Source organism: Falco peregrinus, chromosome 1 (assembly GCF_023634155.1).
Source record: "Falco peregrinus isolate bFalPer1 chromosome 1, bFalPer1.pri, whole genome shotgun sequence".
Lineage (NCBI taxonomy): Eukaryota > Metazoa > Chordata > Aves > Falconiformes > Falconidae > Falco > Falco peregrinus.
This window is the reverse complement of record NC_073721.1, coordinates 116,559,090-116,577,109: the sequence shown is the minus strand read 5'-3', so window position 1 is coordinate 116,577,109 and position 18,020 is coordinate 116,559,090. Positions and strand designations below refer to the sequence as shown.

Genomic DNA, 18,020 nt, shown 5'->3' with positions numbered 1-18,020 from the left:
CTGCTGTTGTCTCCACTTGGTTTGATGGCAGTGAACCAAAAAAAAAAAAAAAAAAGAGGACAGTTTTTTCTGACTTCCAGATAGCAGTAGGTGCTGAAACAGTAAAAAATGAACCCCCAGCTGCTGCTTTCTGCTTCTCACATAAAGCCCATTGCATATATATCTACTGTGCTGATTAAACAGTTCTGCTACGCTATAGTAAAACAGGGAATTAAAGCACCATATTTGCAGTTTTGTTACCAAATTACAATTCATAAATATTTGAGAAAATAAGGGCATTTACATATGCCATTAGAGAGCACAGTTGCTGCATGGCTGTCACCAGATATAAAAAAACCCCATAGTACCACGGTGTAATGCTTACTTCACAGCAGTACCCTAAAACGACAGCACACTGAATACACTTCTGTCAGGATGCATTTTTATTAAGGGTCAGTATAAACTCCAAAAGAAACTTTGAATGATTTTTGTCACTATCTACCCAAAATAGAAAGTGTCTCTAAATCGAATATAGCTGAATTTTTAAATAGTCAGGTTCCAGGCACAATGCAAATATCTGCCATTTATAAGGCTATCGGGTAACTTAAAAGCTAAAAAACATGTATTGATGTTCTCAGTGGAAAAAGCAGCTCTGTACTACAGGGCTAGATCCCAGAAAAAAACATATAAAATATTTTGGCTCTTTCTTTCATACCAAGTTCATAGTAAATGTATGAAAAACATTTAGCATCTAAAAATTCTTTATATTTAAGCTTCCAGCTAAAAAGTAAACTTTTTGGTAATTACTACTGCAGTGCTTACTTCAAACTTGATCCTAATTTCCCCAATCAACGTTATGAAACCCATTCATAAGTGCACACTTCGTAAGATAATGATATATGGAGGTACCCACATAGGTATTTAAGAGCAAGCTGTATCAGACAAGCAAAGCATTGAAGAATTTTCTGGACAATGGAGGTAGGAATGAGACATTCCAGATTATGCAAAATTTTCTGGTCTGCCTCTATCACCATGGATTTGGTTCTGCTTTTATCTGACAAAACAGATTTTCAGTTAGTTTTTCACTCCTTAAACTTTGTTGTGATAGCATTACTTACTGTGTAGTAACAACCTATAATGTCCGTTTCAATCCAGCATTTTAGCTGTCTTCAGATGTGGTGAAAACTCTGCATGGTTGAGCCAGAAATACCTTATTAATAAAAGCATAATTTGGAATATGATTTCTTATGCAACAGTAAGAATCTGCAGCTCCTACAGAAAATCAACAGGATTCTTTTACTTCACAAGACATTTTGGACTATGTGAACACACAATCACACTGTTCCTTCATTTTGAAAGGGACAGTCTTCAACGTGCAAAATGAGACACACAGTCTGTTTGAGTCAGTAAGTCTGTTACTCTGAATTGGTTAGCTGTCCCATTCTCCGTTATTCTGATCATTGTTCTCCTCCTCTTCAGAATCAGCAGACACTTTCTTAATTCTCTGGATGACTGCCTTAATGCTTCTCTCCAGCTCATTAGTGGATCCTTTACTGACATCTTTCTCAGTATCTCGATTCACTTTTCTTAGTTTAACTCCTTGCCTTATGGCAGAGAGGATGTTGTCTTTTACAGAGGCATATGGATTTGGCTGTTCCACTTTGCGAAGATGAACGTCACTGCGTTTTAGAGAAGCCAAAACCTCATCCATGGAACCTGCAACAGATAAATCTATTGTTACCAGAAGAAAGAACACCACAACCACCCTTAGAGGTATAAAACCCTAGGCAAAGTGTCTAGCAAAGATGAAAGGAAGAACCCTGAACAAGAAAAAGGATGGTCTGTTCTGGCACAGACTCTTTCAAGCTTCTGCAACACCAGGCTCTGGAACTGCTCCTAAAAAGCAGTTATAACTTCTGTGTCTTGAACTGAGAATCCAACACCTCTTCAACACTATACGAGGTTGTGCTCTAAGACATTACACACAGAGGATGCTGCTTCTTCATTACAACTTTATGGGCTTTCAAAAAAAATTCACTGAACCAAAAAATCTCTTGTATTCTGTATTAGAAACAATCTACCATTCCTCCTAGCTTGCTCAGATGCCTGCTGAGACTGTCAATTGCATTTTTGCTCAGCCAAGAGAGAAATGAAAGGATTTGAGTAGAAAGGGCTTGAAACTGCACCACTGAAGTCAGTGGGAGCCAGATCAGGCCCTAAGCAGGTAGGCAGGCAGCTCTTTTCTGTATGGACTTAAAAAATAATTCCCATTTTACAACATGATTTAAATCTCAGGCATATGTTTCTGAACTTCAGATCATAAAGGACACCACACAGAGAGGTTCCACTAGTTCTCTTGATACACACTGTTATTTGCTTTTTACTCCTTCTGCAGGATTCTTTGTGGCTTGTTTCAGGCTGTGAGACAGAGACACAGTTTCCCCGGACAGCAGTTGATTCCTACAGCCACAGGTCCAGACCATCTGTACCTCACAGCTGCAAGTATTTTTGCCATGTGCAGTGCACATAATGTTACCTGGTTAACATGAAGCACTTAAAATGTAACATTCTGCTCAATCCTGTGGTACCTTCCGAGACAGAGGTGCCAGGAAAGGACCAAGCAAAGATCCACCAAGTCATCTTAGAAAGCCTTCAAGCAAGAAAGTCTTAAGTTTATTAATCAAATGGACTGCCTGGTAAAAGACTAGTCAGACTAACAAATTATAAAACAAGTTCTCCTGGAAACTACGTTAATCCATTACAGAGAATATTTTCAACACCAGAATATGAACCTCTCCTGGCTTTTCATGTAAAAAGACACGAGTAGTCTGTCTGTAACTAAAACCAACCTGTTTATGAAGCTGTTTCAAGTTCCTGTGGCAGTATTTTATCAACTAATATTACAGCAACTAACATGCTGGTTTTCTTCATGAAATAGGTGTAAGCAGCCAACTAGATCTCTCCAATAAAAACAAAATATTTTTCTTATCCCAAAATAATGAAAGCGCATCAGTATTAGGCTGTGAATGGTAGTAGATAGTAGCTACTAGCAAGGCTGTACCAGCAGCAGTCAGACTACCCTGTGGACAACTCCTGTTGCAAATCACAGATACTTCTTAAGAGTATCTGTGGTAGAGTTATCCCACAGACCTCCCAGACTGAAGTCCGCATGCTGATCCACTGGATGCATAGTAGTTTCTCATGGTAACTTGACTGTGTCTCAGCCCTTCAGCTGCTTGTACTTCCCCACACCTTGGAAAAACTGAAAATGCTGAACTTCCCTTGGTATTCCTGCTTGTGGTTTGCCTCTTAACCGAGAGGATACAAAGGCTGCTTAGATTTATTGTGAATAGTAATGTACCACATTTAAAGACGTACTTCATTCCAGCCTAAGCTCCACTATGAAAAATGACAATAAAAAACTGCTGCCGTCCAACTTTGGTCAGTCTCCCTGACGTAGTTAAAAAACCTGCTTGCTTTAGAGATAAAAATAGCAGGATGTGACCAACGCAGCCTTGGGAGGCTGCTGAGCTCTATTCTCATCCAAACTACTGTTTCAGTTGCTGAATTCAGCCTTGAATTATACCTGCATGATATTGCTAACAAAGCAGCGGTTTAAGAGAGCAGAATTTTTGCCCTAGGAATGTTAGTAGGCCAAAGCTATCCATCTGCCTTTCAAATCCTGGTTGAATTCGGCACAAATTCTCTTAAGAAACCTTTATTTAGAAACCAAGCAAACTGTAAGTGGACACAGGCTGTGCGTACCTTACAAATGCAAGCAGCCCAACTGCCGGCTCTGTAGTACATCAATCATAAACACTGCAGCGTAGCCTTAATACAACTACAAATTTACCCACGGTGGTCTTCTGACTGGACAGGTGATTATTCCTCCATCTAAATACCACATTTGGTTCAAAAGTCACAAAATTGTGCCAAGAACAAACCTGGCAGTAAAAGTTGCTTCTCACCTAACAACATGAATAAACACCCTCTCCTTGGAATTTCTTCTGACACTTTCCTACCTATTACAACAGTGGGATCTTCACTGCCATGAGAAATGCAGGTCCTGAATTAAGACCTCCACAGAACTAGTAGCACTATGACTAAGGACGGTTTAAACTAACTTGTAAGGCTGTATTTACTAAACGTACAATTCCAGCAGAGATTCAAGTTCAGATGTCTTAAAAGATTGACCTGTCCCATCCGATAGCACTTCCCAAAAACCACCGAGTCATACAACCCAAGAATCAGGACCACGTGAAGTATATCAGACAGGATACACAAATCATTGTTACTCATTTAACATCCCAAGCTATGGCCGGGGTTATTTTATGAGGTTTCTTAGAATAAGCTTTCCAAAAGCTTCATTCTCTTGAGCAAGACTGCACACTGCACTATTCCTGTCCAGAACCAGGAGAAGGGAGAACAGAAAAATACAGGAAATTAAGAAAAAAACACCAGTCGATGTAAGCCTTCTTACCTATGTAATTATTTATAGACCTGGATGAGTCATCCTGTTTGTGCAGTGCAGGACTTTCTGTGGGGCTATCACAGCTAAGGGGAAGTGGCTTATCCTCTGTTGCTGATGGTGTCCTTAACTGGAGAGGTAAGGGAGGAGGTGGGGGAGGAGGGGGTAAAGGAGGAGGGGGTGGAGGAGGCAGTGGTGGTGGCAAGGATGGAGAGACCATCGATTCCACGCTGTGCTTTTGTTGCTGTGTGTCACCATCAGTAACAAAAATCTCAACAGGGATATCTGCTGGGGTATTCTGATGTGAAGCTTTTGATTCTTTGGCTTCTACTAGCAGTATGCTCTTTGGCTGCTCTGGAGCTGCCCTTGCTCTCGACAAAGGTGGAGGGGGCAGGACTGCTGCCTGCTGAGTGATGCTTCGTGGCAACTTGGGGCTGAGAGGCTGGGGATGAGACGTTTTCAGAACAACGTGAGCTGGATGCTTCTGAAAAACAAATCAGAAGGCAGGAGGTCACACCTCCATTGGACTGGCCAAAATATCAACCCCAAAGAGACAAAAAGCCACAGAGTCCCACCCACCCATTCAAGCAGAAAATTCAACCCTGAACAGATTTAAATGAATACCAAGGTATTTCTTTCAAAGCCATTTCCTCACTTGTACCTGGAAACTATATCCTTCAGAGATTCAATCCTCTTGACTCATTACACACAATCCCATTTTAGACTACCCAAATGGTTGTCTCCAATTTGGACCATGCTCACACATGAGCTATGGCTACTTTCTGACACCATGCTTTCACACCATTTAGTACTACTGTAGTTCACAGTACTTGCCTCCCTGAATGTTTTCAGCCTTTCCAATGTTTTCTGACGTTCCTGGCTTATCCAAGCTTTTTTCTTTTTCTCCTCTTCTTTTTGCTTGTCTCTCTTCTGTATTAAAACACAAGTAACTGAGCCTTAGTGTGTGAAAACAAGCAGCTGCCAGATTCTCCAAGGCTGTTATTCAGTACTCACTATCTGTATGCTGTGATGCTGCTGGAAGCGTTTTTTGCTCTCTTCTGCCTGTTGCAGTCTCTGCCGATGACTTGCTTCACATTGATCCTAGTAGAACAGCAAAATTCATGCAACCCTTGGTAAGTTCACATTTATTGTGCATCATCTGTGCCATTAACTCCTGTGTACAAGCCACTAAACCATGACCGAGGCTGAGTGCTTGTCTGTCTCAACTAGTGGTAGATGTGAGACCCTGAAGGTGAAGTCCATAGGACTCCTTCATGACGAAACCAAGGGGATCTTTTGTTCTCCTAATAAGTGATAGGGTTTTTCGTGCTGCAGAGGAAATATACCCAGATCTGAACCAATCACTCTATCTTACACTTAGGTCAAAAAAACAAAGAAGAAAAAGAAAAAAAAAAACAAATCAAAAAACCCAGGCAGAAACAAGCTCTGAAGAACTTTCACCCAGGTACTGGTTGAAGGGAAGGGGTGCAAAGACACGAGGAAGAAGGCAACAGGGAAGCTAGCAGGGCATTACAAAAACACAAGGCTAATTTCCCCTCCTTCCCTCATCTGCCATGGCTCCCAGGTACAAGAGTCAGGGAAGCAAAAGCATGAGAAGCACAATGAATGCTAACAGGGTTACCTTCTATTAGTAGCAAACACGACAGAGAAGCTGCAGGCTTCAATATTTTCACTGGGAGTCGCTATTTGTCACTGTACAGAAGGGAATTATCCACATGGCTGGGTAAGCATTTGCAAATCACCTGGCATTTGGCTTTAGTGTTACATAACCCAGAAACAGCAATTAAGTGAATGAAATCAGAAGCAAAGAAGTGTCTGACGAGGAAGCAGTTGCAAGCAAGAGACAACAACAGCTCACAAAACATTTCCAATGTCGCTCCCATTTTGTCCGGGATAGCAAGGGGTAAAAGGCCAGACAGACTGCAGCTTAAACTCTGCTCTCTGCCCCAGCAGGACTGTACAGGTGTAAGGTAAGCTCAGCTCACTGGGAAGATTCATGAGAGACAACTGATCTCACCTGTGTCTTCCTAGTGTTCTGCTCTAAATGGGAAACAGGAAAAAGCTGCCCTTTGCACAGAACTGAAAGGCTGGAGAAAGAATTGCAGGAGTTACATTTCCCCCTCCCTCCCATTCAAAGGTAAAGTATCACTGTGTGGGTTGTTCTGTTCCTGCAGCTTCCTTCACTGCAGGCCAGGTTTCCTCCTGAACTACAGCTGCTGTGTTAAACGCTACCAGGGCAAAGCTCCAGCTGGCCACAGCAGTGCTCTGGTAAGGTTTAGCTGATAGAGGAATACCTCCTGGGTCACCCATGTAAGTTTGTGCTCTTAATAAGCTAGAGAGGCACTTGCACCACACAGTGGAGCGTAAAGCTGGCTTAAAATCACATTGCCCCTCTTTCTCTTTGGAGACCTTGGTACCAAGTCACGTATCTTCTTGTATGTTCCACCCAAAGCTTCCCTAGCTGTTTCCTGTCCACCCCTTGTGAGTCAAGACATCAGCTAAAGAAAATGCATATCTCCAGGACTGCATTTACTTTTTTGTTCCTGAGGTAGGCTCTCCTCGCACAGACAGTCCCACGCTTTGTCTCCAACTGCTTAGTCTTCTGCCTCAGCATCGTCATTTCTGACAAGTTAGCGTAATGTTGTCCCATTGTCTGTTCAATGACCTTGAGCTCCTCAGGATTTTCACATGTATCATAGTAAACAACTTCATCCTGTTTCTCTAAAAAGGCATTTGGCATTTTTTTAAAAAACCAAAAATTGCCACAGTTACTTAAACATTTAAAGAACTAATGACATTTTAAAAGCCATTGAAGGCAGTGAGTTAGTTATTAGAAAGTGTAACGCTCCAGAGCTGAGCTTGGTCCTTCAAAGTCTTATGCAAACATGTCATGTTACTCACAGGGGTGCTTTGCAGGATCAAATTTAGGCTGTTAGCATTTGTTATTTAGCTTCCTCTTTCAAATGTGTCTCTGTGCTTTAACTCCTACCTTCACCACCTAGTTTTCCTGGAAAATTGAAGACTGTTCTGATCGACACTGGGTGACATTTTACTATTTACCAGATTTTAATTATGCAACAAACATGAGTAATGTTTACTTCATGGTGTACACAGTAATAGAGAATTCATAAGCACAAATAAATGTAAACAAGACTGGTGCCTGATTTGGTCATAAATTTGTTAAGAAGAGACACTTAAACTGGAATACAGCAGTACTCAAGTACCATCTAGCTATAATCACCTCTTTTTGTCATTACAGGATGTATTTTTTAATTTCTACATGTTAAATTACAACAGATTTGTGATGAATTTCAGAACCCATTTCAGCAGGTCATGATACCCAGTTTCTATGCATAGATCTTGTAACTATGAGAGCAGGTAAGTATCGCCAAAGTAAGTTATTCCATATGCTAAACCAGTGCATGCACATATCACAGCTGCAGTCAAGATGACTGACCAGTGTGGCTTTCTTTTAAAACTTGTGTTATCAAATTAGTGTCTAATTAGTCAGAAGACAAAATATCAGATGGTGCCATGGCCCATGGCATCAATGTTTTCCAATGACACTTTCTACTTTTGAGACCTGAGCAGTGATAATCATCTCCCCCCCCTTTTTTTTTAAAAAGTGAAAACAGAGCAGGCTATATCACTCCTCTGTTTTGAAGATGCCTTTCAATATTTGTTTATTCTTACCTTTAATCTGTCTCCTTAAAGTGGCCAACTGTACAATAAGCAGCATCTCTTCATGTTTCAATACTTCAAGCTGTGCATTATATAATTCCAGCTGTGTTTCATAATACTGTATTTCCAGCTCCTCCACTACAGTTAAGTTCTCTTCTTGTTCACTGAGGTTCTCCATCTGTGTAGCCCCAAACAAAAAAATAGAAAGCATTAATAACAAGATATGCACACATGGAACATGCACGGATGCACAAATACCTGTACAGAGCCTGGTCTAACCAGCAGCTGCTTAGGTGCTTTGGTATGGAAACAACAGAACATCAGAAATGCTTTGGAGCAGAAACTCAGAAAAGCAGAGCACCTTATTAACTTAAAGTGGAATTTTACCTTAAGTCTATGAAGAAAAACTTCATCATAATTTGCACAAATAATACCACTCCTGAAAACAATTATATATAGTGCAGTACACTACTGGAAAATAAATATCAGGTACTCCTAGCAGCAGTCAGATGGCATCAAATCAAGAATATCAAAAGATTAAAGAAGTATCTTTATTGTGCAGTGTCCTCTGAAAATAGTATCTGGTCTTTATCTCCCTAAAACTAACAATTTCAAAGGTTAATATCATAAATGTGAACATGACACCTGAACTTAAAAGCATGTATCTCAACCTTTGCTAGGTGTCCTCACATGAGCAAAAACAACTTTAAGAACCGGAGACACCTATCTTTCCACAACTTAAAATCTTGCTGAAAACCGAAGCTGTTTCATAGCCAAAGACTTTGAAAGTCTACTTCCATGACCACTTCTACAGGTTTCGATCAGCCCTTCACAAAACAGTGACAGAAAAGGAGGCTTTGCAAGGTCTTACGGTTTTCTGAATGCCAGCTCTCTTCTGTTTCAGGCACAATTCTCTTGCCCTCAGATGCTGAAGGGTTTCTTTAGCTAACATACATTTCAGGTTTTCTAGTCGTGGCAAAGCTGATGCCCAGGTGGCTTTACCAAATCTTTCCTGGTCTTGTTCCATCTGTTTGTGCATTGCTGCAGATTAAAACGTTGCAATAAGAGATGAGAAATGCAACGTGTTTCTACTATAGCCACAGTACTAAAAATACTGATGTTGTTAAACTATTTCTGACGCTTCTTTAGAAATTACAAGACTAAAAGGTTGAATTTATAATTTATACACGTAAGTAAAACACTTCACTGCACCATGGAAACATGTCTTAACAGTTACACAGCAATCTACTCAGTTAACATGCTGAAATCCTTGAGGCTTGCATATCAAGCGTTAAAAGCATGCACGTTTTTTGTTCAGAGGTTTGCAGCCATAAGTTTCAGGCCCTGATAATGTTTTTGTGCAAGCCAAATGCAAGTTGTAAACCAAACTGGTTAAAAGATACACATCTTAAGTGAATAAAATGGTTCTTCCTTAATCTGGACGTTCATCCTAACTACAGAGTCTGCAGAGAGACCAGCAAAGGTGGTAAGAGCTCTCAGTCTGCCAAGTCAAGTATTTACACAACCTTTTGCGTAAATCATTCTGATTACCTGCCAGAGCCTTTGCAGTTTCCTTAAAGTAGTTCATAGTGATATCCTGAATGGAGCACACGGCATTCTCAGCTCGCTTAGTCCATTCTTCAGCATCTTTCTGCAAAGCTGCTACTCTTTTAGGACCCAAATTATCATACTGCAAAGATTTCTGCGAGGAGACAGAATTCTCAGTTACCACCTGGCTACCACAGTGGTGCAGCCTGCATTATGCTATACTGAGAGACATTTCAGAGCACAGTGCAAACGTGACCTTCCCCTCACCTGTCACAAAGTGAATCACTTACTCATGCCTATGTATTGCCTTGTTCCTCTTTCTCCAGGCTAACTCAGAACCTTTGTTTCCCAATCATGACTCCACACTTAACTTTGGATTAATTTATTTCTTAAAATATTTTTAGACTATAATTTTTAAAATCATGTCCAGCTCAAGTGGCTTTAGCTGTTACTAAAAGTAACTCAAACCCACTCTTCTATGTGCAATGTTCTCTTCTATTTTTCCCCACGTGTTGACAGCACATTGCACTGTCAGGCTCTCCAGTTTGGCAGTTCCTACACACAGGAACAAGGATTCAGAAAAGAAACATAAGAGAGTATGTTCAAGTCCACAAAACATACATGGGTAGAAGACTAGTACTGAATTATTTTTTTAAAGCGTTAGGCTTCAAATAAGCCTAAATATCCCTTAAGGGTGTTTGTTTTTTTTTTTTAATACAGAAACATGTTTCATCCATTCTGATTTTCACTTTGTCAGTACAGTGTACTATATATTTTACCTTCACAGATTTAGACCTTCAGTATCCAAAAACCTTAGTCTAAACTTAAAACTGTTCTGATTTTTTCAAGAACATTAACAGCTCACTTTCATTTTAACAGGGTATTTAAGGAGAAATCCAAATAGATGACGACTGCCTTTTCCAGGGGCATTGTAACCTTTAATACATGCTTCCAGTTTAAGATGCACATAACATTAAATGAACTCACTGACAACTGACATGTTTTAATGTGTACTTCTAGCGGGTTGTAGCATCAATAGAAAACTGCTTTGCATGGTAAGGTCTCCTCTGCCTTCTGTTCTACCATCACAACAGAGCTGATCTGGTACACCAGCGTTGCTGGGGCATGGCATTCTCAATGCCACAACTAATCCCACTGAAAGTGGCATCGTGAAGGCTACTTAGATTTCTGTAAATTCAGCCTACCAGAGTAAATCCCAGAGAGGTGGAGCCTGGGAATGCGCTCCTTTTAATTCCTCAAAACAGAAGGAAGTGGGACATTGGTGGGAAGACACCTGCAGCGCTATTCAAGCCAATACCATGGACTCCAAGATCCTCCAAGCGGTTCTGCCCTAATTTTCAATCTGTCAGTCACATTTCACAGCTTGGCAGGGGGAAAACAATGTACTTCAGGCAGAAGTAGGGAATGTTAAGTGACTCGAGTCTTAACTGCACCAAGAGCAGCTGATGCCTTACTATGTAACTTGGTCTTTCACTTGGTAAAGGCAGACCTACCAGGATTTCCAGTTTGTACAGTGTTGCCAGCTCTCGCATATCTCTGAAGGGTTGCAGCAAATACTGGTAGAATTGTGTTGCCATGGTGACCAAATCCTGATAAACTTCGTCTTCTTCTTCATAAACCTTCATCAAAGCCACCATTGTGTCAGCATTTTTATGCTGCTGAAGAACCTAGTGGGATAAAAGGTAAATCAGACTTAGGTGCTTTGCACTCATGTGTGCCAACTGCTGATGAGCTTTGGTGGAAAGGACCCGACATCTGTCATTCAGTGACCAGGCAAGACTTCCCACGACACAGTAGGTGTACACCAGGCGCTCAGCAGCCCTCTAACTGCAAATACCTTCGACACCACATTGTTAAAAGCACTAATTGCTGAGTATTGCATTGGGAGACTGCAAGGAGTACAATGCCTAAGGCTTCCATCACAGAAATTCTAATAGCTCCGTGCTGATGACTTGGTGGCTGCTTTTTATAAACACAAATGGGAAACTGGGGAACTCTGTGTACTAGAAGGACAAGTAAAGTACTCTTAAACTAGCTCTTACATTGCTTCCACGATTACCAAATGCCTACTAATATGAAATTAGTTTCTGGATCCAGAATTTCTGACTTCAGGCATAGAAAAATCAGACTGCCATGTAAAAATAATAATTCAGAAACATATTTCTACTCCTGATATACCCTGCAGTTAAACTCCTTTAACGTTAGTATAATTTATAATAGTTTATTCTAATCTCAATTCTAGTAATATTACACACTTTGTAACTTGTAATTCTTCCATGAAACAACCGCCTTCCTATATATTATTCCTTAATTTAAGGTCTTTATTGGCTTCTATGACAAAATACAAAGTTGGAAAGTTCCCCTCAGCTGCATTTGTTTACTGGCACCAATCAAAGCTTCCAAGATTTTTCTTTGACAGCAGCTAGCAGAGACCATGGCGCACACTATGTGCCAGGACAGAGTGAGCCAGCTGAGAGAACACAGCTAAATTCCACTGAGAAACACAGACCGTCCTGGCAGGACAGGGTTTGCTCTACAGCTCTGTAAGGAGGGAAGGGAATAGGGGGTGTTTGGTGCTAGAATGAGAAAAAACATTAGAAACAAGCTTGATTGCATTGCAGCTGAAAAGCACTGAAATCAAACCATCACCTTTGCTCTTGCCAGCTGAGTCTGGGTAAAACAGCAGGAACAAAGCTTCCAGCCATGGAGGCATTTCGCCAGGGAAAATCTGCAGAAGTTGCATCACAGGCATTTCCCACCCATCCTGCCTCCGGACCTGGCACAGGCAGGACAGGGGAACAAGACAATCTGAACTGCAGCATTTCTGATAATCCCAGAAGTCCTGCAGCCTCTAGAGTTCCCCAGGAGCTCGTGGTAGCTCAGACACAGTCCTAGGGCCCACCTGCAGCAGTTTGCCTGATTTTTTTCCCCCTTGCTAACAAAGCCAAATAGAAACAATGGTTCACTTTCTGGTTCCCACACTCAAACTAGTGAGGGTCATGCTGCTCCTGAAGGACATTTATAGTGAGTAAAGGGGAAGCATTAATGAAAATCTGAAATCAACTCATGAGACAATTAACCACAAGGGTTTGGCATTTTGGGTTTGTTTGGGGCTTGTTTTTTTGGTTTTGGTTGTTTTTGGGGTTTTTTTGGGGGGGGAGGGGAGAGAGGGGAAGTGTGGCAACATTTTGTCTGTTTTAAATTAAAATCCTTTCTTTTACACAGTCTGATAGTCTTCATAGAATTCTGGTTCATCATTAGCCCAACTGACTTCTATTGTAACAGTATGGCCCTTAGGTTTTTTTCCCTTGAGCACACACACACACACACAGAAGTATTTACGCAATACCAACCTCCTCCATCTTTTACCAGTATCTTCTGCATTCTTCCAAATTAATCTCCTGGCCCAGAGGATGAAATATTTGAGAACAACATGGATGTAAAAAGGGAGGAAGAATGCCCTGATACTGAAGGCTAGTTTAGTGCCAGAAGAGGTAGGTTATATTTCTTGAATCTTGCATAACTTGGTATAGACTGCAATATAATTAATTTATGTCCCTGTTGGGCTTGCAAATACACCACCACTCTACAGCATGGTTAGCCACATCTGGTACCAGTTATACCTGGCCGCCAAACCTTGAACTGCCACACAGCTGTACATGTTTGTGCTGCTTGCAGAAGAACATGGTGGCTAGAATGTATTTCTACCTGGGCCATGAACTGTTATAGCCAGTGACAGAAGCTGTAGCTTTTGAATACAACACTGTATATGAAGTTCATGTAAACTCAAGTTGTCTTTTTAAAAAAGTGTCTTTCTGACACAGTAACGTTACAGGTGTTAAACACTGAACTAGGAAACAAAAGGCTAAGGCCAACTGTCTTAACATGCTCCAAAGCATGATCATTTTTATAAAATACCTTTCAGCTTACTGAGCCAGGAAACAGGCTGCAAATGGATACTGCAGGAAAATTACAGCAGCAACACACTGGTGAGCTCCAAGTATCTGAAATTCTTGTTTTAGCATACTGATATCCTAATTGCAACCATGTTACTCTATACCATCCTTTGAATTCATGCTTGCTACAAGAGGAAAAAAAAAAATCCAGGAACACATCTACAGCAAGAAGAAACTTCTGGTACTAAAGGGAGAAAGAGCTAACATCATTAGTTCATACAATTAGGCCAGAATTTGACACTTAAAACCCCACAATTTCACTGACTGCAAAACACTTACTTGGCATAGGTCCATGGCTAAGTTTGGTTTTAATAAAAAAAACTGACTGAGAATCTCCCAGTTATAGGTATTACTGCAAACAAGCAGTCTGAGAACGTCACAGGTTAGAAAATCAGCGCATGACTCCCTTTCGGTTACCATTCCACCCACTGCACAACACTACGGGATATTTTTAGCCGTGTTTTTGTAGGAGCACTTAGAACTTAAGCAAGTGCCCCAATGCCTTACGCTGACCGCCCACCTGGAACCAGCGTGTTCCCCACTTAACACACAAAACCCGATGACACTCAAGAGTTGACTTGGCAGTTCCCAATCAGAAGTGTTTTGTGTAAGCACAAATCCGAACACTGCACAGCACCACGAGCAAGGTGACATTAGTGACTCGGCCACCCTTGCTCGCATTACCCAGGTGCGAGTCCAGCCCGAGGGCTGAGGCTCTCGCAGAGGCCGCCAGCCCCGGCACGCAGCCCTCGGGCGGGCAGGAGGCGCCGAGGCCCAGGCGGGCACACGGGCGAGCCGTGCGGCGGCACGGCCGGCTGACGGTGCCCCCACCCCGCGGGGAGCTCGGCCCGCCAGCGGGGAGAGCGGGGGTGCAGCACCGGCGCCCCTCGGGCCGCTGCCCCCCTCAGACCAGAGGCGCCCCCGGCCCCTCAGCAGGGCCAGCCCAGCCGCGGCCCCTCAGCCCCCCGCCCGGGCCCGTACCCGCCGCAGGGCCTCCTTGGCCCGGGCCAGGTGGCCACGCAGGGCCCTCCCGCGGAGCTCCTGCAGGCTCTCGAAGTACTCGTCGTCGTGGCGGCGGTCGGCGGCGAAGAGGGCGTCCAGCACGACGCGGCCGCCGCAGAGCTCCAGGGCCCAGCCCAGGTAGAGCTCCAGCTGCCGGCACAGCTCCTGCACCTCGGCCTCGCTCGGCGCCGCGCCGCCGGGGAACAGCACGGCCCACAGCCCGCCGCCGGCAGCGGCGCCGGGCAGGGCGGGCGGCAGCGCGGGGAAGGCGGGCTCCAGCCGCGGGCAGACGGCCGCCAGCTGCCGGTGGACACCGCGCAGGGCCGGCGCCGAGAAGAGGCCGGCCCAGCTCTGTGGGGCCTGCGCCGCCGTCTCCGCCCGGCCGTGGCAGGTCACGGCGAACGCGGCCTCCACGCCGTTCCAGCCCACGAGGAAGCGCAGCCGCGGCGGCCGGGGCTCGGTGAAGGCGGTGTCGCGCACGGCCACCCACCCCTCCAGGCTGTCGGGCTGCGGCTCCATGGCGGCGGCCGCGCAGCCCCTAGACCCGCGGAGCAAAACAGAAACCGCCGAGCCTTAAAGGCGCCGCGCGCACCCACCGAGGGGGCGGGCCCGGCGCGGCGCGTCACGGGCAGCGCGCCGACCCATTGGCGGGCGTCGCCCGGAGGCGGGGCCAGGGCGGGGCGGGCAGAGCCAAGGCGGGGCCGGCGGGCGGCGGTCGCCGCGCTGCGACGACAGTAAACGAAGGGCGAGGGCGGGAGGGCAGGTCTGTGCGACGGGCGCGTACAGTCCCCGGCCGCGCCGCAGGTGGTGATTTTTGTAAGACAAGCAGTTACCAACGTGCAGAGCGGCGGGCGGGGCGCGCAAGGCACAGCCCTGCGGGAGGGAGCAGGGGCATTACCTCAGGGACGGGGCCGCCGCCATTTTCCTGCGCCCGTGGGTTGGGGCCGCTGGCAGCCCTGGCCGCTGGCTGAGGGAAAGCTGCCGTGTGCGAGCCGTCTGCCTCCCAGCCATGGGTCAGGGCACGTTTCACAAGTTGTTCCCTTCCCCGAAGCCAGCCAAACCCCGTGTTCCTTCGCCACGTTTGGGTCCTGGGGGTGGCGGGTGGCCCCAGGGCCTGCCCTGCCCACATCCAGAGGCCGCGGCTGCAGGCCGCAGTGCAGTCAAAATGGTGCTTGCCCTCAAACCAAACTCCATTCTAAGGGCATTATGCTTACTATACCACTTAAATGCCACCTCACGGGCCTCTCGAGGGGGAGCGGAGGGCAAAGGGGGTTTTATACAGTACATACCTCTCGGGCCTTGGGCACAAGGCTGCATTCAGTTTATGGTGAGCAGAATGTTACAATTCTAGTCTACAAGCAAAGCTGACTACTAATTTTTTCATCAATTAAGGCCTGCAAGATAGTGTAGCTTAACAGTATAAGGGCAAAAATAAGTTCTTGTTTGAAAAATCAGTAAAATCTGGCTGACAGCATAAATGTTAACATTTCAGCAAAAGCTACATAATTTATGTGAAAACATTTCTGCTCTGATCTCACATGTTAGAGGCACTGTCAGCAATAATGAGATCATGACTACATGGGTAATTAACTTGTAATGCCTTACCAAAACAGCAAGCAAGTGTGCAGCTAGAAATGTGAGGAAATGACAGCAAGTTAATTGGAAAAGGAGGAAAACGCAGAGCTGTGTCAAGATCTAATAGACATTTCCCCTTGCGCAGTCCCCTCAGCTCAAGATGTATATAATGCAATGTCCTCAAACGTGCTTAAAATTCTCTACCAGCAAGGCTGGCTCAGTAGCATGTTCACAAGCAGAGGATTATCTGTGCTGGACAGCCCTGGGTTTGAGTGGATGCATAAAGCGCAGGTGTGGATGCATAAAGCTTAGGTGCTACAGTAATCGCAGTAATCAGTGGGAATATACAGCCTGGTATTTATCAGGTGACCCACTACTGAGCATAGACTGAAGGGATATATGTTCCCGTGAAAACCCTCCCTAGCTGGGCCGTTGGCCGCTTTCTTCACTACGATTAGCTTTCTAGAGGATGAGCATACACATACAGGGTGGGGATGTATGTAGATGTATAATAAGTGCGCAACATTATGATTTATGATTTTTTCTGAGTTTTAATATTTTTTTTGAGAATCTGATCTTGATTCCAGCTCAACCCCGTAGTAAAGCTTCTGCTCATTTAATAGATGACTTTACCATTAAGCATTTGCAAAGAACAGAACAGACACTTCCATTTAATTGTGCAGCAATGCTGTAAAAGCACATGTCCAGCCATTTGAGTTAGCTTGCGCAGGACGCACGTTTTGTGTATCCTGCACACAATACTCTGCCTAGCACCACAGCCTTGGAAATCACACCTAGAGTCAATAACTGCACTCTGCCGAGTTTATTAATTAATAACCACCTCAAAAAGTGAGAGGGTCCTCTGCCTTTAGCTAGGGCTCTCTAAAATTGTTCCAAGTACTTTCAGACCCAGGAATCAACCTTCAGAGCCTTTTCTCAGTGTGTGACATTCATCCTGGTGACACTCCAGCAGCACGCTGCTGAAGGACAGCTGGGGCATGTCTATATTTATTCCATTGCTCATTGCTGGCATGTCCCTATCTAAGCGAAGAGGTGGTCTAGGGTTACGGCAATAAGTCTTCCAACTGCAGCCATAGGAAAGTGGCAGGGAATTGCTTTCGTGTGAATTAACTTTTGCTAGGGGGAATAAATGTGAAGTTTGATGCCATCTGAGCTATCAGAAGAATTTATGACGTCTTAAGACAGAAGGCAAGTTTTAGGTAGTAACATTCTTTGTTACGTATTTTCAATAATTGATGGTCACGGACTTAAACATTCTTCACTGTAATTGTATCTGTGCCTGTAAACTGAGCAAACACTGAGCAATCATCTGCAAATCCTATTTAGGCAGCAGGGTTCCAGACAAGCTTAATTATGCTCATTTTAATTTATGTAATTTAACTTCATTTTGGTAGGAAAAATACTTGTTAATTCACTTTTCTAGTTAGAGCTTCTAAAGCAAGCCTTATTGTTATCATTATGGGGAAAAAAGTCTTTGCGGGAGCCAGACAACATTTTCTGGTATGTGTCTAGACCTTTTCTCTGTTTAATATGTTAGAATTTGCATGATTTGTTTTACTGCCTTTAGCATAAATATTATTTCTGCCTAACTTGAGTGGTTTTGTCTGTAGTAAGATATTGCTAGCTGTAGAATCCACACCCATGTCTGCAGTGTCAGAAGACAAACGGAGAACTTCTGTGTGTGTTTTCTTACAGATCCGGTAGGCTGGACTGTTTTCAGTCATTGATACAAAACAAGAAAGTGGGAA

At 44.0% G+C, this 18,020-nt stretch overlaps 1 protein-coding gene across 2 annotated transcripts; it reads right to left on the bottom strand.

The window, feature by feature from the left end:
* Nucleotides 1-399: 399 nt before the first annotated feature.
* Nucleotides 400-15,288, bottom strand: WHAMM (WASP homolog associated with actin, golgi membranes and microtubules). Of its 2 annotated transcripts, XM_055812242.1 has the most exons (10): nt 14,656-15,283; nt 11,212-11,385; nt 9,701-9,851; nt 9,021-9,190; nt 8,162-8,327; nt 7,002-7,189; nt 5,462-5,548; nt 5,282-5,377; nt 4,460-4,931; nt 400-1,695 (listed from the first exon to the last, which is right to left on the bottom strand). In XM_055812242.1, the coding sequence occupies exons 1-10, from the start codon at nt 15,193-15,195 to the stop codon at nt 1,409-1,411; spliced, it is 2,331 nt and encodes a 776-aa protein (XP_055668217.1). In that variant the 5' UTR covers nt 15,196-15,283; the 3' UTR covers nt 400-1,408. The 2 variants fall into 2 exon arrangements, with proteins under 2 accessions (XP_055668217.1, XP_055668224.1); XM_055812249.1 differs by lacking the exons at nt 9,021-9,190; nt 9,701-9,851 and having other exon boundaries at nt 14,656-15,288.
* Nucleotides 15,289-18,020: the final 2,732 nt, after the last annotated feature.

Bases quoted from the DNA above. Each gene is read 5' to 3' on its own strand.
- WHAMM (XM_055812242.1), bottom strand. From the start codon at position 15,195: ATGGAGCCGCAGCCCGACAGCCTGGAGGGGTGGGTGGCCGTGCGCGAC. The intron at 5,378-5,461 runs GTGAGTACTGAA...GTTTTAATACAG, and splicing joins AGCATCACAGCATACAGATA to AAGAGAGACAAGCAAAAAGA. The intron at 1,696-4,459 runs GTAAGAAGGCTT...TATCTGTTGCAG, and splicing joins GTCTATAAATAATTACATAG to GTTCCATGGATGAGGTTTTG.